The sequence below is a fragment of the Cicer arietinum genome, chromosome 2, assembly GCF_000331145.2.
Source record: "Cicer arietinum cultivar CDC Frontier isolate Library 1 chromosome 2, Cicar.CDCFrontier_v2.0, whole genome shotgun sequence".
NCBI classification, from domain to species: Eukaryota; Viridiplantae; Streptophyta; class Magnoliopsida; order Fabales; family Fabaceae; genus Cicer; species Cicer arietinum.
In genome coordinates this window covers 52,404,534-52,430,364 of record NC_021161.2, presented here as the reverse complement: position 1 = coordinate 52,430,364, position 25,831 = coordinate 52,404,534, and the positions used below count along the sequence as shown (strand labels likewise).

At 33.9% G+C, this 25,831-nt stretch overlaps 6 protein-coding genes across 8 annotated transcripts in view; 4 read left to right on the top strand and 2 right to left on the bottom strand.

Moving 5' to 3' along the window:
• The window catches only part of LOC101494025 (oxygen-dependent coproporphyrinogen-III oxidase, chloroplastic), a 5,289-nt gene extending 4,499 nt beyond the window's left edge, over window positions 1-790 (bottom strand). The window contains exon 1 of the mRNA XM_004491573.4: window positions 87-790. Coding sequence (XP_004491630.1) covers window positions 87-647 — 561 coding nt within the window. The 5' untranslated portion in view covers window positions 648-790. The remainder of the gene's footprint in view (window positions 1-86) is intronic.
• Window positions 791-1,651: 861 nt separating this feature from the next.
• Window positions 1,652-4,233, top strand: LOC101508621 (uncharacterized). Of its 3 annotated transcripts, XR_001143433.3 has the most exons (6): window positions 1,659-1,798; window positions 1,932-2,097; window positions 3,020-3,145; window positions 3,395-3,636; window positions 3,719-3,774; window positions 4,130-4,233. XR_001143433.3 is itself a non-coding variant. In XM_012713263.3 (5 exons), the coding sequence occupies exons 2-4, from the start codon at window positions 1,944-1,946 to the stop codon at window positions 3,610-3,612; spliced, it is 498 nt and encodes a 165-aa protein (XP_012568717.1). In that variant the 5' UTR covers window positions 1,659-1,798; window positions 1,932-1,943; the 3' UTR covers window positions 3,613-3,636; window positions 3,719-3,914. The 3 variants fall into 3 exon arrangements, 2 of the variants coding, with proteins under 2 accessions (XP_004491672.2, XP_012568717.1); XM_012713263.3 differs by lacking the exon at window positions 4,130-4,233 and having other exon boundaries at window positions 3,719-3,914; XM_004491615.4 differs by lacking the exon at window positions 4,130-4,233 and having other exon boundaries at window positions 1,652-1,798; window positions 3,395-4,128.
• Window positions 4,234-5,553: 1,320 nt separating this feature from the next.
• On the top strand, window positions 5,554-7,221 carry LOC101493704 (chlorophyll a-b binding protein 3, chloroplastic). Its single transcript, NM_001364921.1, has 3 exons — window positions 5,554-5,830; window positions 5,927-5,991; window positions 6,486-7,221. Exons 1-3 carry the CDS (start codon window positions 5,681-5,683, stop codon window positions 7,099-7,101), a joined length of 831 nt encoding a protein of 276 aa, NP_001351850.1. The 5' UTR covers window positions 5,554-5,680; the 3' UTR covers window positions 7,102-7,221.
• A 1,804-nt stretch (window positions 7,222-9,025) lies between these two features.
• Window positions 9,026-12,039, top strand: LOC101493385 (transmembrane 9 superfamily member 12-like). The gene is made up of 2 exons (XM_004491571.4): window positions 9,026-9,169; window positions 9,492-12,039. Exon 2 carries the CDS (start codon window positions 9,561-9,563, stop codon window positions 11,553-11,555), a length of 1,995 nt encoding a protein of 664 aa, XP_004491628.1. The 5' UTR covers window positions 9,026-9,169; window positions 9,492-9,560; the 3' UTR covers window positions 11,556-12,039.
• Window positions 12,040-12,452: 413 nt separating this feature from the next.
• Window positions 12,453-15,240, bottom strand: LOC101493062 (phenylalanine ammonia-lyase class 3). Its single transcript, XM_004491570.4, has 2 exons — window positions 14,495-15,240; window positions 12,453-14,327 (listed from the first exon to the last, which is right to left on the bottom strand). The coding sequence occupies exons 1-2, from the start codon at window positions 14,893-14,895 to the stop codon at window positions 12,584-12,586; spliced, it is 2,145 nt and encodes a 714-aa protein (XP_004491627.1). The 5' UTR covers window positions 14,896-15,240; the 3' UTR covers window positions 12,453-12,583.
• Window positions 15,241-17,317: 2,077 nt separating this feature from the next.
• LOC101492728 (uncharacterized) lies at window positions 17,318-25,381 on the top strand. The gene is made up of 21 exons (XM_004491569.4): window positions 17,318-17,529; window positions 17,695-18,458; window positions 18,543-18,608; window positions 18,916-19,059; window positions 19,172-19,290; window positions 19,830-19,994; window positions 20,185-20,290; window positions 20,560-20,665; window positions 20,784-20,894; window positions 21,388-21,551; window positions 21,674-21,791; window positions 22,139-22,363; window positions 22,606-22,814; window positions 23,027-23,194; window positions 23,307-23,412; window positions 23,509-23,646; window positions 23,749-23,907; window positions 24,012-24,215; window positions 24,651-24,845; window positions 24,952-25,023; window positions 25,135-25,381. Exons 1-21 carry the CDS (start codon window positions 17,482-17,484, stop codon window positions 25,291-25,293), a joined length of 3,546 nt encoding a protein of 1,181 aa, XP_004491626.1. The 5' UTR covers window positions 17,318-17,481; the 3' UTR covers window positions 25,294-25,381.
• Window positions 25,382-25,831: the final 450 nt, after the last annotated feature.

The following is a 25,831-nucleotide window of genomic DNA, read 5'->3' as shown; positions in this document are numbered from 1 at the left end:
CCCTACACATTAGCAAGTTTACACAGATCTTTACTAGTAATAACTATAATCGATAACGGAATCAATGAAAAATGAGGGATGCTTACAGAGCTAATTCCAGCAGCAAAAAAGGGAATAGGACCAGGCTTCTGATCAGGAGAAGTAGCAGCACCTTTAGCAGCACGATAAGCATCAGGAGGCATAAGACCATAAACAACACTCACATTAACACCAGCTTTCTCCCAAACGGCACCGTCTTGAAGAACCCTACTAATACCACCACCACCACCAGGTCTAGACCAAACATCTTCTTTAAATTTAGCACCACCATCAGCAATCTCAATTGCATTACACACACTATCTTGCGCTTCTCTTATCATCTTCTCAAAACGGACTCTAACAGAAGACACTCCTTCGTCTCCGTCACCGCCTCTCAGAAACGTTTCAGGTCGTTCAGCTTCTGGAGTCTCTTTTTCAATTGAAACGGTTGCTCTAACTACTCTTTTTCTCTGATAATTATTACTACTCATGCTTATTGTTTCAATTAGAGGATTACGGTTATGTTTAGTGAGAAATTTTGCAGTTGGAGAAATTCGAGTTGATTTTGGAGAAATGAAGGTAAAGGGAACAATGGCGTAGGAATAAGAAGGAGCTGTGATACAAGGCATTATTATAACTCAGAATTCGATTACGAGAGATTTTAATTTCAAATAATTATATAAATGGTGATTGTGATTGACGAGTTATAGAGAGAAATGAAGGAAGAGGGCTTTCAAATTGAGTAACGATAAGGTGTTCCTTCTCTTTTATGCGTTTTTTTTAGTCTTCTACTTAAATTATGCAATTTATTTATAATTTTTTTATAGATAGTAAATTGCATACTGTTTGTGTTTTCTGGCTGCGCAAGCCAAATATGTAAACTGGACTTTCAGTGTAACGCCCACAGAAAGTAAAAATTGCGAACAAAAGGTGGTAAATCCCCAACCAGCCTCTCAAGTTTTTTATTTTTTTTTTATTTTTTTTATTTTTTTTTTTATTTTTTTTTTACGTGAATTAACCTCTCAAGTTGGTTTGCAACATATGTTGTCTTCTCGATTTACAAGAGTTGGCTGTTAAATATTAATTTAATTTATCTTGGAGTTAAATTAAAATTCAATAAAATATATTCTTTTTTTTTCTAACAAATGTGTGTTGGGGTGAGCCAAAAATGCTACTAGAATAAACTAACATTCAAATTTTGAATTAGTATTAATAACAATAAATAAACATTAAAAGTCCAATAGTTAGTCTAATGATTAATAGCTTCTAAAGTCTTCTTTATCTTTGATTAGAGTATTATCTTCTTTCCCTCATTTTTTTTAAATAAATAAAAGAAATAAATGTTTAATATTCTAACTTGTGACTACTTGAACATGACAATGAATATAAAAATCTTAATATTTAAACTTGTGTCTCGTCACATTGTAAGCTCCAAATAAGGGTAGAGACAATACAATATTTAATAGTTAATTAGATTGATATAAATCAATAATTTTTGTTGTCAAGTAAAAAAATAGATTGTTTTGTGAAAAAAGAAGCAGATGGGATTCTAATCCCATAAGCCCAATGAACTTCAATTTGAAGAGGCCCAACAACTCCATTAAAAAAATAAAAAATAAAAAATAAAAAAGAAATGCAAGCGGCTGCCGCTTTGTTGCCCTTGTATATCAAATCAGAAGCAAGTTGGAGTCGCACCCAATTCAACTCAACTGCCCGGAAAACGCACCCGGAGTTGCTCGTCGTTGTAAGCAATCCCGCGGGAAACACCGGCAAACTCCAGGTTTTCATTTTATATTTTTTTTTCTTCAAAATTTACTTCCCCTCTTCGTTAGGATGCGATTCAATCGCGATTTGCGGCCGCTATAGTAAGCGTTCCTTTGTTAACATAATAATGTTATTGTTGTTATTGTTAGAATTGAAGTAGAATGGGAGTTGGACGTGAAGTGTCAATCTCACTGGATGATGTGAGAGATAAGAACATTATGCAGCTCAAGAAGCTTAATATTGCGCTTTTCCCTGTTCGCTACAACGACAAATACTACGCTGATGCACTTGCTTCTGCCGAATTCACCAAACTAGGTTCTTTAATATACATACTTTTACTATTATTTCACACGCTAACCTATTATTGCACTACACTTAAGGTGTTAGGTAATAAAATCCATAATTAATCATTTTAATTTGCTTATTGGCGTGCTGCTTTTAATCATTTTTTAAATGTACATGTAAACTCTTGAATATTGTCCAGTGATTTTTTTCTTCTTCTTCTTCTTCTTTTGTAATATTAAAAATTAGTGTATTCATTAGTTAAAACTAAACTGCTTAATACTTTTTTTTGTTTATTTCTATTTGCATTTGATTTTCTTTTGTAATTGGTATGAATTTCCTGTACCACATTCAGGATTGCCATTTGCTATCTTTCTGCATTTTATTTCTGTTGTGTATAAAGAATATGAATTGCTTTCAAATTATTTAGATTCAAACCTATTTGCTCCCTTCCCCTAACTATAGTAAATGAAAATCGCTTTTGAAGAGTCTTGACAACGACATGGAATACATATGATATGATAGGACAGTTCCCAGTTTCTCTTCTAGATGTGCTGAATACTAATGGTAGAGCTCCTATAAGGAGGATATGTGATTCCTTTTTGCTTTGAATTATCTCTTTACTTATGATAAATAATCTTTTATCCACATCCCACAAAAAACTTACACTGCCGTCTTTATTGGAAATGTGTGATCATATATTCACTACTTCATAATATATTACATTTCTGTGCTTCAAAAAGTATTTGATTTTGTTGGAATGCAAGCTTTACTTTAATCCAACTAGCTTGTATGATATCTGTGTTTTCAGTTTGCATGATAATTTGGATGATACATACATAGATGTGGGAGGTATACAAGGAACCTTTATGACATGTCTCACAACTTTATTACTGTAGCTGCATGTGAGTTCACATTCATCAACCCCAAGATTAATTTTTATGCTTTATTTCAGCTTACTACAGTGACATTTGTGTTGGTGCAATTGCATGCCGGCTTGAGAAGAAAGAAGGCGGGGGACAAGTTCGGGTTTACATCATGACTTTAGGAGTCCTAGCGCCTTACCGTGGACTTGGTATTGGTAAGAAAGAATTTTAATATCTTTCTGTTGAAAGTTTAATTGATCATGTAGTTCTGACTCTTCATAGCATGCATACTTGCCATAGTACCACAGACACATATTAAGAGCCTGTTGTAAGGTGCAAGCTTCATATTAGGAACATTTCATTTTACATCTGGCTATGGTCACTGTTTCTAAATGTCTCGTGTCCTTTAAGCTTGCTATCTGCTCTCTGTTAGAAATATGATATGAATCTTGGGGTTTATGCAGGAACAAAGCTGCTGAATCATGTTCTTGATCTCTGCTCCAAGCAAAACATTTCTGAAGTTTACTTGCATGTGCAGACAAACAATGAAGACGCCATTAACTTTTATAAGAAGTTTGAGTTTGAAATTACGGAAACAATCCAGAACTATTACACAAACATCACACCACCAGACTGCTATGTTCTCACGAGGCACATAGCTCCAAGTCCAACAAAGAAATAACATTGGAGTGCCAGTTATTTTGGGGCAAGTCATCAGAGATTGTTGCATTATTTCTTGGATTTTGCCATGAGTGTATTACACTAAAGTTTGTCATTTTCAATGCTAGATTTAAACAGTAAAGTAAGCACAAAAAAAGAAGCAATTGGGGATCCCTTAGCTAAGGTACTATGTTATTCTATCCCTGTCTTCTCCCATCCACCACCCCCTCCCCATCCTACAACTATCTTTAAAATATTATTAAATTTTGAATTTGGTACAAGAGTCTTTTGGGGGAAAATTGCATATTGTATTTTGAGAACTAAGTATGGCTTTTGCGTCCTGTTTTTAGACTTCAACAAGGTGTTTGAGTAAATAGAGGTGTTTGAGTAAATAGTTTTTTAATTAAGCGCGTATTTAATAAACATTTATTATGTAATAGCTCACATCTGAAGAAACATCTCACAACCATATCTTAAACAACATTGGGAACCAGTTATTTACAATAATTATTTCAATGGATTCATTTATTTTGGACTAGGTTGTCTTTTTTCTAAATTCGGTTGAAGGCTTGGATTGGATGTCCATATCAGTTTTTGTTTCACTTTGCAATTAGGAATGACAAAGTACTTACATCCGTTCTCACTTTCAAGTCTCGACTCCCTTGCTCGTTCCATAACACTACTGCAATCTATTGGTGGAAAGCTCTATTTTGTGACTTGCGTAAAAGTTTGTGGCCACGATCGATCTGTTTGAGCGGTTTATAGAGAGCAATGCGATCAAAATATTTAAGTAATTTACTAATTTGACACTTAATGTGCGAAGTAATAATTACATGGTTAGATTGTTGACAAGATAATGACTCGATTCAGCAGCTGAATTGATGAAATTGGTGTTTCAAAAACAAACAAAAAGTTGAGGTATCATGACACTAAGTTTGATATGTGGCATCAATGAATTTTGATACATATACTTGTCTTATAAGAGACTACTTTTATGAGTTTTTCAAGTGTCCTCTAAACCATTTAGGCCAGAAAATATGTGTGATTATTGCAGGTTATAGTGGGTCTGAATGCCTGCAATAACAATTTATTTTATTGATTAAGAAATGGGTTTTTTACAAAAATTAGATACATTTTTGTAAAAGTGCGTTAAGCAATAGATCATTTTCATTTTATCGAAGTTCTAAATTATAGCTTCATATTTTGTTTTTTTAATTGTTAATTCAAGTTGGCATCCATTTTAGATTTATTGAACACGTCAAATAATTATCAAAATCAATTTTATAGTTTTAAATTTACTTTTACCTCAACACAATTAATTTAAACATGCCCTAAATTTAGTTCTTGATTGAGTGTATGGATAAAACCAAGTGTTTGGGAGATTAGGCTGATATTCTCGTGAACTGCTTCATTTACAAAATAAATATACTATACTTTTGGGAGCAACTTATACTGGAAGTGAAAAAGGAATTTACCACTGTCAAAAAAAAAAGAAAGAGAAATCTACCACAATTTAAACATTAATAATTAACGGGTGAGAAAGTAACAATAGTTAAGATTATTAACTAAAAGAAGAAGAATGACTTAACCATTAATATATGGATGATCCTTGGTACCTTATTTTTCTCAATATTGGTCATTAAGTTCAAATTTTGTGACGTTGGGGAGAGTTTTGGTTGAAATATTCCACGTGGATGTAGAATAGAGGGTAATAAAAATATTAATGGCAAAAATTATCCACAAGTGAGGTAGAGGTAAGATTACATTGATAGTCCTATATTTTGTGTACCAACAAAAACGTAACAGCAATGTGGGGAATAACATAAGATCTCTTATCCGATTCATCATATTACGTGTATAAACATGGTTGGAGAACAAGATCGTAATCTCATCCTTACTATATTGTGTCATACAATATCCACCACTACAACTTCCACGTTGCTTGTCCTTCAGCTTAGAGGTAGTGGCTTAGCTTCCTTCATATCTTCCTCCACCTATCATTCATTCTTAACCATCTAACATTTTTTTAATAAGCAAAAAAGAAGTCTATTGCTGTAGTTAGTTGTAAAGGTAACAAAGGAGGGGAAAACATGGCTACACAAGCTCTAGTGTCGTCATCATCTCTTACCTTCGCAGCTGAGGCTGTGAAGCAGAGTCTTGGAGCAAGATCACTCCCATCTTCAATTGGGTCTTCTAGAAAAGGTTCCTTTATTGTTAAGGCAGCTTCTCCTCCTGTTAAGGTCTCTCTCTCTTTCACTCAATGTCTTTGATAATGATACACATTTATTTATATTTATATTAAAAATAACATTCTTTTTCTTTTTTGAATTCAACAGAGTGGTGGAGCTGATAGGCCCTTGTGGTTTGCATCAAAGCAAAGTCTTTCTTATTTGGATGGCAGGTAAATTCCATACTAGTTGAAGAAAAAAATATATTGTATGTTTTGTGAGTGTAGAAATCTAGAGTGTGTCGTGTTTATTATCTTTTATGATTGAAGATGAAATGATTAAGATATTTTCATATGTTATTTGTAAAAAACTTATTGAAATAAGCTAAAGACAGCTTAATTATGAATATATTTTAAGTTTCTTTTATTATCTCAGCCAAATACTTAAGCAAGTGCTTGTGTTGGATTTGAATGTCATGTGGTCAAAATTGTGTGCATTCATGTGGTCGGAATATATGTGGTTGTTCAATTAAGATCCAACAGTTTAGAATTCAATCAATTTTTTTAAACGAGCGACCATAGATGTGTCAATTGCATGCACTCCAAATCCACTTGTGTTAGCACATAAGCAGTAAATATGCCAAACCACCTCTTAACCCAACATGTAGATGTGCAACTATATATGTTGGGTAACACTTGAGTAACAAAATTGACTCCATCACTTGCAGCCTTCCAGGTGACTATGGATTTGACCCTCTAGGACTTTCAGATCCTGAAGGAACAGGAGGGTTCATTGAGCCAAGATGGCTAGCATACGGCGAGATAATCAACGGCCGCTTCGCAATGTTGGGAGCACTTGGAGCTATAGCACCTGAAATTCTCGGCAAAGCTGGTTTGATCCCTGAGGAAACAGCACTTCCTTGGTTCCAAACCGGCGTGATTCCGCCAGCAGGAACATACAACTACTGGGCAGACAATTACACACTGTTTGTGTTGGAAATGGCACTCATGGGATTTGCAGAACACAGGAGACTCCAAGATTGGTACAACCCCGGGTCGATGGGAAAACAATACTTTTTAGGACTTGAGAAAGGTCTTGGTGGTTCTGGTGAACCAGCTTACCCTGGTGGACCTTTCTTTAACCCTCTTGGTTTTGGTAAGGATGAGAAATCCTTGAAGGATTTGAAGCTTAAGGAAGTTAAGAATGGGAGGTTAGCTATGTTGGCTATATTGGGTTACTTTATTCAAGGTCTTGTGACAGGAGTTGGACCATTCCAAAACCTCTTAGATCATCTTGCTGATCCTGTCAACAACAATGTCTTGACAAGTCTCAAGTTTCACTGAATGTATTATATGTTAAGTCATTGCATATATGTTGTGAACTAGTTGTTTTATGATAATGCAGCCTTGTAAGAAATGACATGAAAAATAACTAGAAATATTTGGCATATTTGTGTTATAACTTCTTTGCTGGTTACACTTGCCTCTAAAACCGATCATTATCTTTTTTCTTCCAAAATTGTGAAAAGTATTTTCTGCTACTAGCTTACATTCGTTCATTAATTTAAAATAGGAATAGTATTATTCACAAATTAAAAATTTAAGTAAATTCTTAACAAAACTCAGCATTTGTTCATCTGCTAACTTAAATTGTAAACCTCCATTGAGTTACATGAATTTTACCTATAATAAAATCTATTTTATTTATAACAATATTTTAGTGTAGTGATGAAGTGTTTTATGTACAAAGGCATTATTACATTATTTAAAAAAAAAATGGCATGCAAATGTTAAAATAGGATAAATTAGTGACTTAATGAGTAGGACAACAGAGTGCTTCATCTGCGTTGTGATTGTACTTTTAGTTAAAATGCAAAATAAAACTACAGCTACACAGGAAGAAAAGAAAAGCAACACACTACTATAGTTGATCCAATAACTTTTGTAAAGAAATTCATCTTTTACAAACCTTGTCTTGAAATAAACTTATATGTATTATCTGGCTTGAGATCACACACAAAGGAACAAGACTCTACTTCCTAGTTACCTGATCCTAAACCATAAACAACCACAATCGGAGTTAAGAATGCCACAATGTAAAATAATCAAACATATTTTACTTAGTTACTTGCTCTTAATAGAGTTGCTAATGGACATCATACCGCATAACCAATCTACATTCATATAAACGTCATTTATTATAACTGATTTTTATAATCAATCCATATAAGTGAATTTGATTAAAGAAAATCGATTATATACATAACCAATTTTACAACTAAATTTATTTTTAAAAAAGTCCAAATTTTTCTCAAAAAAAAAATTAAGATTCTTTTATAAAAGAATTTGTAGAGAAAATTTCCAATTTCTTTTTTCGGAAACTTTGACCTAAAATTTTTCTTCAGAAAGAAGTAACAAATTTTGTAAAAAAAAAAAATTAAAAAAAAATTGCCTATGATATATATAGACATTCAAATTAACAACTTTTAAAACCAATTATAGATATGGATGTGGTTTAGATTGAAAAAATTGATTATTTTGTACAAATCTTACCTTTGGTAATGCTCTTTATGTCCACTTGTTAGCTTAGTTTGCAACAACTGGAGGTACTAGTTTCAAAAACCGAGAACATAATATCTAACATAGCAATATTAATATTGTTATTTTGCACTTTCTAACTCTATATAAAAGTTAATGATTGAAGAATGGATGCTATGTGGCTTGGACGTTTTACATTACGGTTGTCTTAATTACATGTGCTATAAATAAATTAGATAGCAGCATCTTGAAAGATTTTCCATTTATTATGCATTGAATTGTATCCGGCACCTACAAGCATAATTCTAGTTTAAACTACCATAAACTAATAATAAAGAATTATAATCAATATTTAACTGAAATTATAATAAATGCTACTAACTTAAATAAAATTGCTTCTCAAAGATTTCCATAATCATGCTTAAAAGAGTGTTAAATAACTCTTATTTTTAATAGTTATAACTCTCTCTCATGTTTGATGGCTCATATTTAATTTGATGATTTTTCACATCAAAGAATCCAAACATCCAATGTCATTAACCGACCAAGATGGTAAAAAAAGAGCAAGTGAAGAACTGTTAAAACAACTAGCTAGCCTGTAATGAGATTTATCGAGCCGGGCTTAAAAGCCGTCTTTGAAAACGGGCTTAAGAATTAGTATCTGAGCCCAAACGAGAAAGTGGGCTTAGATGGGCCACAGTTTGAAGAGTTAGTTAGTTAATCCTGACATTGACCCACATCTCCATCTCATTTAATCATATATTGTTTTTCCTTCGTAAATCGTAATTCCCATTCCCAACCATCTTCGTTTTCCATTTCCACCCGCTACGTTCAGTTCACAATTCAATTCAGATCTCTTTCCCCAAAATCAATGGTGAGTTCACACTCTTCAATTTTTTCTTCTTCTTTCCTTCTTTTTTTTTTTTCTTTTTGTTCGTTGCTTCCTCATAAATTAATTTCAGTTTCCTCGTTATTCCGCTTATTCTCTGTTGCATGTTATCTTTTTCATTTCAATTGAATTAAATTAAATTGTTTTCTATTATTATTATTATTATTATTATTCAACCCGCACTTATGCTTTGTGATCTGATTTTTATGCCGATCTTAAGTTTCGTGATCTGATTTGTTAATTTTCATTTTTATTTATATTATAGCTTTGACATCTTATGCTAAAGTAGTTATATATTCTATTGTAGATTTGGCGCTGAATACATCATTAGAGTTATTAGCTTAATATTCTCCAAAATCTCTTTGCATGAAAGCAAATGGAATTAGCAACTATGAGAATGAGAAAACCTTTGATCTGGTGGATTTGTCTTTTCTTCTTCGTCGCGTTTGTTCAAATTCAAATTACCAATGCTTTTTATCTTCCTGGAAGTTACATGCACACTTACTCAAATGGAGATCCCATATATGCCAAAGTTAATTCATTGACTTCTATTGAAACTGAACTTCCATTTAGCTACTACAGTCTCCCTTATTGTCAGCCTCTCGGCGGCATTAAGAAGAGTGCCGAGAATCTTGGAGAGCTCCTTATGGGAGATCAGATCGATAATTCTCCTTACCTTTTTCGGATGAATGTTAATCAGTCAATTTACCTTTGTACAACAACCTCATTGAAGGAGCATGAGGTCAAGTTATTGAAACAGAGAACTCGCGATCTTTATCAAGTAAACATGATCCTTGATAATTTACCTGTTATGAGATTTGCCAATCAAAATGGGATTAAGATCCAGTGGACGGGGTACCCTATTGGGTACACGCCGCCTGATGGCAATGCTGATTATATTATTAACCATCTCAAATTCACGGTCTTGGTACATGAATATGAAGGAAATGGTGTTGAGATCATTGGTACTGGGGAGGAAGGCATGGGTGTTATTGCTGAAACTGATAAGAATAAGGCATCTGGATATGAAATTGTTGGTTTTCATGTTGTCCCTTGCAGTGTAAAACGTGATCCTCAAGTCATGACGAAGCTCCACATGTATGACAATATCTCTTCCATAAACTGCCCCTCTGAGCTGGACAAGTATCAACCGATAAAAGAGCAAGAGAGGATATCATTTACATATGAAGTTGAATTTGTGAAAAGTGACATAAGATGGCCATCTCGTTGGGATGCTTATTTAAAGATGGAGGGTGCTCGAGTACATTGGTTTTCAATCCTCAATTCACTTATGGTGATTTTTTTCTTAGCCGGAATTGTTTTTGTCATTTTCTTGAGAACAGTGAGAAGGGACTTGGCAAGGTATGAGGAATTGGACAAAGAGACACAAGCTCAAATGAATGAGGAGCTTTCTGGATGGAAGCTTGTTGTGGGTGATGTATTTAGGGAGCCTTGTTGCTCAAAGCTCCTCTGTGTGATGGTTGGAGATGGGGTTCAGATTCTTGGAATGGCTGGTGTTACTATTATTTTCGCAGCCCTAGGTTTCATGTCACCAGCATCCCGAGGAATGCTACTAACAGGGATGATACTTTTATATCTATTCCTAGGAATTGCTTCCGGATATGTAAGTGTACGTCTCTGGAGGACCATTAAGGGAACTTCAGAAGGGTGGAGGTCAATTTCCTGGTTTGCTGCATGCTTTTTTCCCGGAATCGCTTTTACAATTCTAACAGCTCTTAATTTTGTTCTCTGGGGAAGCAACAGTACTGGCGCCCTCCCGATTTCCTTGTATTTTGAGTTATTCTTCCTCTGGTTCTGCATTTCAGTGCCACTCACCCTCATTGGAGGATTTATGGGGACAAAAGCTGAGCAAATTGAATATCCTGTACGCACTAATCAGATTCCAAGAGAAATTCCTGCACGTAAATATCCATCATGGCTTCTTGTTCTTGGTGCCGGAACTCTTCCATTTGGAACCCTTTTCATTGAGCTTTTCTTTATCCTTTCTAGTATCTGGCTTGGGAGGTTCTATTATGTATTTGGTTTCTTGTTGGTTGTTCTTCTATTGTTGACTATTGTTTGTGCCGAAGTGTCAGTGGTCCTCACATATATGCATCTCTGTGTCGAAGATTGGCGGTGGTGGTGGAAGGCATTCTATGCATCGGGCTCTGTTGCTCTTTATGTCTTTTTGTACTCCATTAACTACTTGGTTTTCGACCTGCAGAGTTTGAGTGGACCTGTCTCTGCTGTACTTTATCTCGGCTATTCGCTGCTCATGGCAATTGCAATCATGCTGTCAACTGGAACTATTGGCTTCCTTGTCTCGTTCTATTTTGTGCATTACTTGTTCTCATCAGTAAAGATAGATTAAGGTTGATTTATTTGCTATCTCTCATCAACTGAACAAAAGACATGCTAGAAGGGGAATATTCTCAATTGATATAACTTTTGCTTAATTCTTTTTGTAGCTCAAATGCTTTGCGGCATATTGAGTAGGGAAAACAGATTATTTGCGTATTGCATTAAATAGTTGTCAAATGATTTTATATTGCAATGTAATCTGTACTATGTTCCCCTTCTATCTGTCTTTTGTGAGTGGTTTATTCATTCAACTAGCTTTTTTATACCATTTTGTTTCATGTGCTTTAGTTTAGTCAAGTTATTTGAGGAAGTTGTAATTGCTCAGACCGTCTCATACCTTATTCATTTCAATTCTGATAACAAACATTAATCGGTTACTTCTAGATTTATGTTCTTCTGTGTGTATAATTTTGCTCCTCTTCAAGGATAAGAAGAGTGACTTTTTAGTTGCCTGTATTTTGCTACCTTAATTATATTATTATTATTGTTGATTATTGACTCGGTAATATACATAATTAACTTTTTGGAAATATATTAAAACATGTGGAGACTAGTCAGTCTTGGACAGAAATAGTTCTTGTCATGTTCATTCTCATGTTTTAAACATACGGAAACAAGATTAATGCATGGTATTGATACTTAAAAAATGACAAGTCTTATTGTAATTGTTTGTGTGGCTTTAATCTTCATATTTCATATGATGAGAAGAAACATGTGAGGATTTATATACGTCTTAAACAGGCAATTTTAAAGATCAGCTGTCCATCCTGCTCTTTTGATGGCACCATCATCAATTCATCATCGCTGAAGGAAAGCCATCTTTTCCACTCAAGTTGTGTAGATTAAACTAGCTAATAATTTACACATGGTTATATTATTATAGTAAATAATTGTGTAAATTTGTGACTGGTATTTAAAAGTGATGACATGCTTGTTTTTCATTGATTCTGTCCTCATAATTTGTATAAAGTTTACACCAAGAGGAATACACACGAGAAAAACAAAATATGCCAGCCAATTATTGTTAAACATTGCAGATTATATTGGGATGGGAACTCCGTTCCAATCACCAAGACATTCCAGAACTGGATCAATAATCTTTGCTTGACACATTGCTGTAAATACTTTTTCAAATTCTTCATCTGGTGAGACATCCTTTTCCCCTGTCAGCAATCCTATTCCTAGTTCTTCCCTCACAAACTTGTAGAGTGGGTATGACCTACATTCCTTAATTCTGTTTGGAATTGTTGGATTTCCCTTCTCAAATGCCACCCTTGCACTTTCAACTTCCTTTGGCAATAGAGACTTCAATTCATCCTCAAAAGCTCCAATCTTCTCAAATATTGACAAGCTCGCATTCTTGTCATTAATGGCACTGATGTGTGCATGCTCATAGAGTACTTGCTTTAGTTTCGGCATCAATGGATACGTAACATTGGAGGGATCATCTATGTAGGAGAATACATATTCTCTATCAACCACTTTGAGCAAATTTTCCTCACAAAATCTAAATGGATCAATTTCTTCTTTGTCTTCTATGATTAATGTTTTCTTTGCAACTCTGCTTATAGTATTTTTTATAGTGTTCTTAAAAATTTCTTCCAAGTGCCTCAAGTCAATAGCTTGGCAAAGTGCAACCAAATATGTGGAAGACATAAGCTTCAATATCTCAATGGCTTCAACAGTTTTCCAAGCTGAAATCAAACCCAAAGAGTTCACATCTTGGTTGTGTTGCTCAGCACTTTGCACATGGCTTGTCACAGGATTCGCTAAATATTGAAGTTCAGAACAATAAGCAGCCATGGCAACTTCAGAGGCCTTAAAACCATAATCAAGACTTGGGTTTCTACCAACAGAAAGATTTGATGGCAACCCATTATTATACAAGTCATTGACAAGCTCAGTAAATTGCGCAAACACGAGTTTTCCAATTGAAGCAATAGCTAAACGAACATTATCCATGGAGACTCCAATAGGAGTACCTTGAAAATTACCACCATTCAGAGCCTTGTTCCCTTTGACATCAATCAGAGGATTGTCATTGACTGAATTTATCTCCCTTTCAATCGACTTGGTCGAAAACCGGATAACTTCAATTTGTGGACCAAGCCACTGAGGAGAAGTTTGAAGAGCATAACGATCTTTTCTTGGCTTCTGTAATGGATCTGTTTGCTGCAGTTTCGCGTTTTTGATATAAGAGCTTCCATCTAAAATGTGTTCCATGATAGCAGCAGCTTCAATTTGACCTGGATGGAACTTCAGCTTATGTATAAGATGATGCGTAAATTCCGGCTTCCCTTGCATTACTTCAGTAAAAACTGCTGATAGAACTACTGACAACAAAGCCAATATGTTTGCCTCGAAAAGTACGGTAGAAGCCACACCGGATCCAACAGCTGTTCCATTTACAAGAGCAAGGCCTTCCTTAGGCTTCAACTCAAAGAATCCAGAATTTAGACCTGCTAAATGGAAAGCTTCCTTGGGATTAAGGGACTCTTTTGAGGGTCCAACGGCTCGGGAGTTCCGCCTACCAGTTAGCAATGCAGCTATGTAGGACAGAGGAATTAGATCACCGGAAGCGGTAATTGTACCACGTAATGGCAAGATTGGAGTGACATTATGGTTGAGGAGTTTGGTGATAGCTTCTAAGATTTCAAATCTAATGCCTGAATACCCTTGAAGAAGGGTATTAACCCTCACAAGCATAGCCGCTCTTGTTGCTGACTGAGGTAGTGTGTGAGACAACTCAGTTTCACGGCCAAATATTGCACAGTTTAAAAACCTTTATGAAGGAAAAGTGATTTAGTCAAAAGAATAATAAGTATCAATAAAAACCTCAATTGCATAACAAAGAACCACTGAGAAATTTCCATGAGCTAAAAACTAATTTTAAGAGGGTCAAAGCAATATATTGACTACATATTATTGAGAGTTGAATTTGAACCTCACCTAACCATTTCCTTTTGAAGAGCAAAGCCTTGTTCTGTTCTTCTATGTGAAGCAGCACCAAAGCCAGTAGTAACACCATATATGGCAGTGCCTTTGTCAATGTTTTCGGCGATCCACTCGCAGCTAGCTTCAACACCAGCCCTTGCAGACTCTGAGAGTTCAACCTTAACATGTGAGTTGCTGTTAGCAACAGCAGCCACCTGAGATATAGTTAGTGTCTCTACCCCACCAAGACAAATCACTGGCTTCTTGTACTCTGCTACCATGCGTTTTACTTCCTCAAAGTGGCTACCCTTTAGTGAATTAGCAGCTGAATCCCAGTTTAAAGGGTCTGAGTCAATGATCAAGCTTGAGAAAACACTTTGGTTGTCATTTTGTGGATTAATGGTTGCCATGTTCATAGACTTTGTATTGTATGACTAAGATGAACTAAAGGCTTTTGAGGTTTTAAGTAGAGAGCAGTGGTTGTTTTGTTTTGGTTGGTGAGTAGTTAGTAGAAGCATGATTGCACGTGTACAGTGGAATTTGTGGGTTTGGTGCTTGACTTTTTGCCACCTCAACTTGGCATAAGGTTGAAAATTAAGCAGGAAAAGAAACATCCTTGCAATCACATTGATTTCTTTAACAACTCATCCTCTCAATTTATTCTATTTTATTTGTACAATTTTCAAATCATTCTCACAGATGTTGTTGGAAGTAGGTGGCAATGGCAAAGAGAGAACCAAAGTCTAAAGAAACAAAAAGATCAAGACAAATAGGACACTCCTCAAGCCACTTAGAGTAGAATTAAACTCACCAACCAAGGGAAGGGAATATGTTTTTGTAGGGATGCGAGCCGAACAAAATGATTTAGACTCTTATTTTTGCGAATTTCTATTGGGATTCATCAATATAAAAAATAATCAAAACCTTATTATTTTCAATCATATTGAAAATAAAATAGCTGAAATTCAATTATAAAATATAATATTAAGACATTATTTTTAGTTTTCTAACAACAAAAAATATCACATATTTCATATTAGGGGATGCAAGGCAGGAAGCATGATCTTTATTCATATTTGCAATTCATTTGTATTTGATATATATTTATAATTGTTTGACAGTTAATATTTTGTAACTAAATGTTAATGATTATGATTTATCTGTTAATATTAATAATAGTTTGAATGTTTGTAAATTAAAATTCTAATACATCCACTTTAAAATAAAAAAATTCACAATTATCACAAAGATCGTTGATTAAAATGATCGAAGTCATTAACTTTAACATTTGAAATTTAAAAAATTTCCATAATACATACAGATTTGTCTTCTGAAATTTAAAATGATCGAATTTACTTGATCCAATTCAATGGCACATATCTTTTAAATATGATTAAAATTTACTTGAGTCAAACTTTTTCAAGTGCAATTTGTAAGCTACTCAACATATACTACATTGAAGTAAAACTAAGAGTATGAGACACACAAAGCAAAGTGACACTTAAAAACAACTAAATAAGGAAAAGAGTTTAGAAGGGCGAGAGAAAAAAATATTGATGTATAAATATACATTGTCATAGCATTGGAAAACACCAATTCCTGGGAATTTCCATTTGCCATTTTGATCTAGATATGATGGATAGCAAAGTTCGTCGGCTGGTCCCATCCCAATTTGGATTTCCTGGATAGTGATAGAATTTCATGTAAGAAACTATACATAGCAATAAGTCACTATGAGCATTTCAAAGATTGCATAGAACAGAATTGAATTTGTGGCAGCAAAATCAGAAATGGACAAAAAGAAAGAAATTTTTTATTGCAATGAACAAACCTATACCTTTTTAGGGTATCTTTGGAGTAGAGTCGGCGATTTTGAAGAATTACCGCGGAGGAACAAATGATTTTGCAAATATGGCGAATTGTTGGGGCGTACATAAGAGGGAAGAATAAACTGTTGGAGGAAGTCATTAAAAAATTAGAGAGATTAAAAGAGGGAAAAATTATTTACAAACTAAGTACACAAAATTGAGGTGAAACATAAAAACACAAGAGAACTTGTTAAGACGTACCCATCATCTTTTTTGTTAAGGTGAGATATGTTTGCACATGTAAAAGAAATTATTACGAGGCGACAAAGGAATTTGTTTTAAATATATATAATAGAAATAGTCCTAGTAGTTAGTTATTCATATTCTCCCGTTCTAATACTAGTTTTTTTTTTTGATTATTTTTTTTTCTCTCTCGAGTTATAAAATAGGAGACCACTTTCGTGACTTGATTAAAATAATAAGATCAAAATTACAATTAAAACTAAAATGTTAAAATTTAAGATGCGTGAATGTCTGTCATCAGTTACTACAAAAAATCCAATTTTACCTTTAGATTTTAGTCATTATAATTTTTTTTCTTCATAATTTCAAATAGATCTCATTTTAATTTTTGTCTTTGTTATTTTATTTTAATCCTAACAAAATTTGTTAATATAAAAATTTATCTCTATAATATATAGACCATCTGAATTTTACCATTTTAACATGAATATGATAATAAATTAAAATAAATATTATACTTTTCAGTTCTTTCTATATGATTTTAGTAATTTGAAATATGCAGAGTATTTATTATCTTTCCAAACAAATTCAAAAACAAGATATAATTTCATAAAAAATAATACAAGACATAATAGATAAAAAAAAAATACAAAAGACATAATAAATAATAAATAATAAATAACGAATATAAGAAAACTCCCTAAAGAAAGGATTACAGAAAAATATAGATAGTGCAATGAATCAAAATTAATATATAAAGGTTTGAAAATAGACAGGAAAGTAGCCGTTGGCAGCGGGTTCGGTGTGCTGTAAGCAATAGTCTACTCTTCTGTACATTACCCTCTTTCTACTCTCTATTGTCAGAGACTCTCTCTCCCCTTCGCAGCTTCCTTTCATTCTTCTCCGATCTCAACTCGTTCCTCTACTCTCCAAGAAAATTAAAACATAAACATGTTCACTGAAGGCCTCGACGAAACCGCTATCCAATGGATCAATCGTGTAAGTCTGTGTAACCTTTCCTTTCTTTATTATTATTCCTCAATCACATTTCATTCAATTTAACTACTTTACTTTCTTTCTTTATATGTCTTATTATTATTATTATTATTTCCTTTCTGAATGATTCCTTCTCTCATTCACACAAAACATAACAAAACAAAACAGGGATCATCGCAACTACAAGCTGAAGAAGAAGAGCTTCAAAATCAAACACGCTCTCCTCTCCTTCCAAGATCTCCTCTTTTCACCAACATTTCCAATTCTCTCACTCCAAAGTCTCCTTCTCTTCCTCCTCTTAAATTTCACTCTTCTTTGCTTCCACCACGTAACCTCACTTTCGGATTCAATGATCACGATTATGCTAACACTCTCACTGATGATGAAAGTGTTTCTTCATTGCCTGATCCTTCTGCTGAAACTGACTATTATCAAGACGAAGAAGATAGACTTCTTGACTCATTGGACACTCCAATTGCACACTGCTATGATGAGGATCAATTGTTTGGATTTCGTGTTGCTATTAAACCTAAAACCCTAAAACCTACTCGAATTTTGAGGAAAGGTTTAGCCAATGAAAACCTAACTATTCAACTTCCTAATAGTGTTAGTGCTAGGAGATTCACAGATGGAGAATTAGGTTTTAACAACTCTGTTCAAAAGAAAATTACTCCATGTGGAACTGGAAGAGGTGTTCAGTTTCAAAATTTGAGTAATGTGAATAATGATCCAGTTGAATTGGCTACTCCAAGTGCTCCTCCTATTATTGATTGTCAAGCTGATCTTCCTTATTCCGAAGGCTCCGTAGCGAATGAAGTTGATGAAACAACTCTGCACCATAGATCTTGGCCTTCCAGAGAATCTGTGAACTGTGAAGGGGAAAGAAGTGAGTGTTCAATTGAACAAAAACCTGATATTGTTGCTGATGAAAGGTATTGCTATAATTGATCCTCTTTTTGGAAGTTTTCTTTCCTTACTGATATTAATTAATGTTCATATGATGTTAAAATGTGCAGACAGGAAACAAGTTCTACACACGACATAGAAAGGCCGACTCCTCACTTGCAATATCACAACACCAGGTCCTGTCAAGCATAAACTTTTTAACTTTCTATTTTATTGTATAACAATTAGCACATAGCTGTTATTATTGATAACTTGAACTTCATGCATTTTGGTAAAACCTAGTATGAGATCAACAAATAAATAAAAAATACAAACAACACAATTATACAAATAAGTTGCCACTCTTATGATGCAGGTTTTCAATTCAAGTGTCTTGAGTCTGAGATTTCAATCCACATATTGCTTTAACAATATTTAGTTCATGTTATCATTTTGAAAATCATATTAACATCCTTTTGTTCCTTTTATGCCATGTCATCTCAGCGGTTGCAATAGTCAACAGGCCTGGCAAACCCTTATCACTTATGACGCATGCATTCGTCTATGCCTGCAAGCATGGGCAAGAGGCTGTACTGAGGCACCGGAGTTTCTAAAAGATGAGTGTCTGGCTCTTCGAAGTGCATTTGGGTAGGTTTCATTTGGTTATATAAAAACGCTTTTTATTGTATTTTATTAGGCTTTAATCAAAACACTTATTTGGTTTTATTTATATCCCTCAATCATTTCTCTAATTCCATAGATTGCATGAGTTCTTGTTGCAACCTCGAGGTATAAAGGCAACTGAAGGCAGTACAAGGAATTCAGAACAAACAATACCTCTCAAGACGAAGAAGGTTGTAGGAAAAATAAGAGTGGAAGGTAATCTTATAAATTGTAAATGCTTTTATTTTTGTTCATTGATGTACAAAATGGCATTTGTTTGTTTTGTTTTTAAGTTACATAAACACATATGTACCTACATGTACATGTACATATGCATATGCATATGCATATACATATGCATATACATATACATATGCATATACATATACATATACATATACATATACATATACATATACATATACATATACATATACATATACATATACATATACATATACATATACATATACATATACATATACATATACATATAGGTCTTTTGTTAAGAAACCAAATGTATAAATTTTATCTTGATAAAAACAAATTTTAAACTTTTAAAAAGTTGAATACACAAGTTCCAATACAAATTCAACGCTTTATTTCTATATTTCGATCACTAACAAGTGCCCAAGGGCACTTGTTAGCATTTGCCTATATATATATATATATATATATATATATGTGTGTGAAAATTTACTAATATAGTTATGATTGTGCTCTGAACAATTTTGGGTACCATGTGAAACTTGCAGTGAAGAAACTTCGTATTATACAAAGGCGAAAGCTTAAGAGTACTTTTTCAAACCGAGGATCAATGTATAAGCAAGCTGGAATGGAGTACGTCCGGCATGTTTCATCTCTTGTGAAAAGTGGTATAAATTCAATGAAGTCAGCATCATTCTCAGCGACAGCAGAAGGTTAGTGCATGTTTGAGGAAGGTTTCTGCAACTCTTTTCCGCTTTATAGGTTGAAACCTTGACATTGATAGTGTTAAACACTTTACCCTTCATGAGCTGATATATTGAGCTTTTAATTTTGTATACAAAGGTTAATCCTATTATTGCATATGTATGAATGAGTTTAAAGTAATCTATGTTTTTCTTGTAGAGCCATTGTATTGTTTGATCCAACTCAAGAGTGCAACAGAAGAAAATGCATCAGAGTTGTGTTCTGCAATTTTTCTTCGCCCTGGAAGTGGAGATTATCATGATTTGTAAGTTTCATCTTCTACTTCTATCATTTTATGTTTTTACTAGGAAGACTGTTTCTATCTGGCCTGCTGTTGGAAGAAACATATGAAAAATTACCTCTTAGCGTGATTATGAGTCTTTAGACTGTTGTTGAAGGAACTTTACGCGAGGAACAATTCTTAACAGTTGAAAATCATACATTACTATTTACGTTCCAATGTTTCTTACTTGTCGAAATACACTTTTAGTTGTTAACAATCTTAGAGATCTTAAAACTGTCATGTAATTTCAGTTTTCCATTGAGCCAAGGAGATGCTTTACTTGTAGAAGTCCAAGATTCTAAGAAGGCGGTTCATGGTGAAGCCAGGATTCCAATTTCATACCTCAATGATAATCCTGTATGCACTCCGCTGCCATATTCGTTCATAGATATTACCCTTCTTTCTCTTTACACCATCCAAATTCATGTAATAATTACCTTGAATTGGATATAATTATCTTGAATTGAATATGCAGAGTGACAGAATTCGGTGGTGGCCAATAAATCATGATGATAATGAATGTGTTGGCAAGATCCAACTATCCATTGGAAGTACAATGACTAGTGATGACAACAATCATATAAAGGTTATACTTATATCAAGAATTACTCTCTTTTTTTTAAGGAATATCAAGATTTACTTAAGTAATTAAGTTCAATGAATCTTGGTTTAACAAATAGAAAATTTTCCAGTTTGTTAATGTAAGAATATCATCTTCCAAGTTAACAACCGGACAAAGACAAAAAATGACATTATATCAAGCATTGCAGATGGAATTCATCGGAAAAATTGTTCCTTACGAACTAGGCTTTGATTTCTTTACCCTCTTTATGAGAGTAAATGTTTGAGTATGGAGAAGATCATACATATTCACTAGGTAAATCAGGTTATCAATGTAGGTATAAAATAAAAGTTATTCTAGTTTGATCAAACAAAGGACTAACTTATCTTCTTTAAAGGCACATCTTATGAGTAGTTTTACTTGGGTTACAGCCAGTAACTACCAACATAATTGTTTTTTTCTATTCATTGAGTCTGAGCATAGACTTATTGTTTAACTGTTTTTATATATTCTGCAGAGTGCTCCTGTTGTGGAAACTCAAGCTTACGATATATTGTTGGAGGGTGCAATGAGTGCACAGCGTTTCCACTCTGGAAACTTGCGGCTAAATGGGCCATGGAAATGGTTGTTAGATGCTTTTGCCGACTACTATGGAGTTTCCAATTCATATTCTAAATTGAGGTAATTAAATATCATTTTGGGGTGGTGGGCAAGGCAAAAAGAATTCGTTTTTTGAACAATTCTTTACACAACGTGAAATTTCTTTTCAATTTTGAAACTTTACATTTGTAGTCTTCTTGTAGATATCTATTACAGGTGATGAATGTAGCAACTCCAACCAAGGACTGCCTAGAGCTTGTGAAAGAGTTGCTTGATCCCCTAATGAAGGCCAGAAGTGAGAGGAGTCTGACCAGGCAAGAGGTAACTTCTTAAATCATATACATCGGAAGTTAAGTAGTTATCTAGGATATCTGGTATAAATAGAGCAATAAAAATAAAAGGAGATTCATTAATTTACATTTGAGAGTTTTGATAGGAGAAATCCTTCGCAGGAGCGGAAACCCTTGGAGGAGAGAGATCTCTCCTATTCTTTCTCATTCATTCAATACAACTATTCTTTCTTTTCATTTGTTCCTATCAATTTCTGCTATCAGTTTCTTACATGACCCAAAAAAATCATGAAAGGAATGGAAAACTTGAGTATTTGCTGTAGAGTATTTTCGAATCATGAAAGGAATGACAGTTCCTCTATTTGTTTGTTGTCACAGAGAAGTATACTTTTGGATTGTGAAACTCAAATCGAAAGACTACTAGCGACTGTTTTTGAGAATTACAAATCGCTTGATGAGAACTCGCCAACAGGTTTAACCGATCATTTCGGTCCAGCATCTGATTCTGCAGCACCAGCTCTACATCCTGCTCTACAGGTCTACAGTAGTCTTCATGATATATTATCTACAGATGCTCAAACTATTCTACAGAACTATCTGCAGGTAACTTTATGTAGTCATTATACTGATAACTGATGCCTTTGTTCAATATAACTTCATGCCTTCAAGCATATTACTATATTAGAGTGTGCTTGAAAAAGATTTAGGGATATCTATGAATGGCTTATGAGATTTATAAAAAAAATTAAAATTTCACTTCATATCATAAGGTTTTTCTGGATCAATCTTGCAACAATAACTACATCTCTGTTTTGGAGTCTAAATGAAATGGTTACTGTGGACAGACTGCAGCAAGAAAAAGGTGTAGAAAACACATGATGGAGACTGATGAATTTGTTTCAAGCACCTCTGAAAGTTACCTAATGGACACCATTACCATCTCAACAGCATACCTGAAGATGAAAAACCTTTGTAATTCTATAAGGAATGAAATTCAGGCAGACATAAAGATCAACAGCCATCATACAGTCCACGGCCAGCATATTTTTCCCAGGTATGGCTTCATGTTAAATTTCAAGATTTTTCAAGATTCTCTTGGTTTCAGAACTTAGTTTTTTCCTGTTTTGAACAGATTTTTCGTTATCATTTTCATTTCCCAAAGTTTTTCTACTCATAGCTTCAGTAGCAGCATTGCAAATATTCTCATTTTTTGCTTCATATATTTTAACTTGGATTGCATTCTGAGATCAATTATTCAATTTTCAGTTCAATTGACCTGGCAAACATCACAGCAGCCATTTATAGCACAGAGCTGTGTAAACGACTGAAAACTTTCCTTTCTGCATGGCCACCATCAAATCCACAGCAACATGTGAATGAGCTTCTAGTAGCAACTGCAGACTTTGAACGGGATCTTGAGTCATGGAATATAAGGTTTGTTTGGCAATGAAACTTTTCCCCTTGCACCACTAAATACAGCACAAAAACTTTAGATTCCACAAGAGTACCATATCATTTCTGACACTCGATACTCTTCATGATTCAGTTCTGTGCAGGGAGGTGTAGACTCGAGAAATTTGTTCCACAACTACATTGTGGTTTGGATACAAGATATGCAACTTAGTTCACTTGATCTTTGTAAAGCAGAAAAGGTAATCGAGTCGTTATTTTAGTTATTCTATGTACAAACAGAACTCTTAAATCTATAATTGAAATCACCCTTCCTTAATACAAACAAAATGACACAGGTTCCATGGGCTGGAGTAACAACAAACCATTCCACCTCCCCATTTGCTGAGAAAATGTATGAAAACATTAAAGACAACCTAATCCAGTACGAAGTGGTAATCAGTAGATGGCCTCAATACTCGCTGTATTTGGAAAATGTAAGTCCTAAAACATATCTATGTGCAATTATTTAAGATACCTTTTTTGATATAATGTCTGTCTTCTCTGATATACATTCTCCCCTCTTCTTTCTGGAAAAGGCTGTTGCAAATGTTGAAAGGGCAATTGTGAAATCGCTTGAAAAACAGTACAGTGACATTTTAACTCCTTTGAAAGATAGCATACCACAGAGACTTCACTTGCAAGTTCAAAAGCTAGCAAGAAGACAATCAGCTACTGTTCAATTGGTTCCTAGCCAAGTAAGTTCTCTGGATGCATGCATGTTTATATATTTTGGTTGTTCCTATCTATTTTGTGTTTACATATTATATTATCTTATGATTTAACAACTTGTTTTATTCAGTTGGGAATATTCTTGAACACCATCAAGAGAATTCTTGATGTCCTTCATTGTAGAGTGGAAGACATCCTAAATTCATGGGCATCCTGTCTACCTGTCATGGGAGATAAGAAGTTGTTTGGGGAGCAAATGAATGGAATAACCGTGCTATTGAGAACTAGATACAAAACTTATTTGCAAGCAATAATAGGGAATCTTGTCAACAATGTAAGACATTGACTTTGACTCCACTTTTCTATGTTAGCTCTATATCATTGTATAAAACATTGTATTTGTGTTTGGATAAACAGCTAGATTTATACGCAAACGATAAAATAAAGAAACTATTTTCATATAAGCTATTAGTTGTATTATCATATAAGTGCTTATGAATTTCTATGACAAACAATAAAATAAAGTAACTATTTTCGTATAAGTTATTATTAGTTGTTTTCATAAGCTATCTTAGAGAATTTAGGGATGTTTATATGCTGCTAGAGATGCTTAAATAAGTCAATTCAGAGAACAGCATTCCATGTTAATAACATAGAAATCGAAAATTAGGTAATATATATACCATAAAAAAATTGCTTGGTTTTGAAAGTCTTAGTTATTTACATTTATATTTGATATATAATTTAAGTAGAGTTTTGAATTGTTCAGATTCAAGCTAATAAGAGCACACGGCTGAAAAAGATCCTTGAGGAAACAAGAGAAGCAGATGGAGAGGCAGAAGTTCGTGAAAGAATGCAGCTGTTGAATTCACTTCTTGTTGACTTCATCTCCAACATTCATGAGGTCTTTACCAGCCAACTCTTTATAGCAATATGTCGTGGATTGTGGGACAGAATGGGACAGGTTAGACCAACTACTACAACTACTAATAAAAGGTTACGTGTCACCTAATGGCTCTGACTCTTTACTCGGATTTAATCTAATTTATTTTTATTATTAAATGTGCTAGATTGTTTTGAAATTTCTAGAAGGAAGGAAAGAAAATAGGATATGGTACAATGGGTCTTGCTACGCTCTTGGAGTAAGTCAATACTAGAATCAATAAAAATAACTTAGGTTGTTTTTTCTTGTGTTCTTGGATACAATAGGCAATATAATGACTAAGATTATTGTTGATTGTTTCATTTTGTAGATATTGGATGACACATTTGCTTCCCAGATGCAAAGATTAAGAGGAAATGCATTGCAAGAGAAAGATATTGAGCCTCCTCGCTCAGTAATTGAAGCCCGATCTATTCTTTGTAAAGACACAACAAATGCAACTGATCCATCCACTTACTTCTACATATAGCATATCATTGTACATTGTTACCAATTTTTTACAGAAGAAAATTTCATATTATTTTTGCATATAAATGTAATAATGTACTCTTATTGTATTCTACTATTTTTTTTTCAAAATACTTTGTGAAAAATGTGCTTTAAAACACTTGTTTAGAGGAATCTTTGATAAACTTGGTCATATTTATTTATTTTAAAAAATATTTAGTAGTATATATTGTGAACCTACAACTAAGACAATAATTACACCCACCCAAAACGTACAACAAGTGTTATTTATAAAAAGGATAAAATACACATTGAAGTCAACTCTTTAGGTTCACGTCGTCAAAATCAATTGTTGTGATTTCACCACCAACCAATAATACATTGTGCACTGTATCAAAAGACTCAAATTAAAATGTACACAACTTTGGTAAAAAAAAATTAATAAAATGTAACACAACTTTGGTAAAAAAAAATTAATAAAATGTACCCAATGCTTGTCATGTGAGCCTTCACGTCACATTGTCAATAACTGCATCGTGTAAAACCAATAGCATAGATCT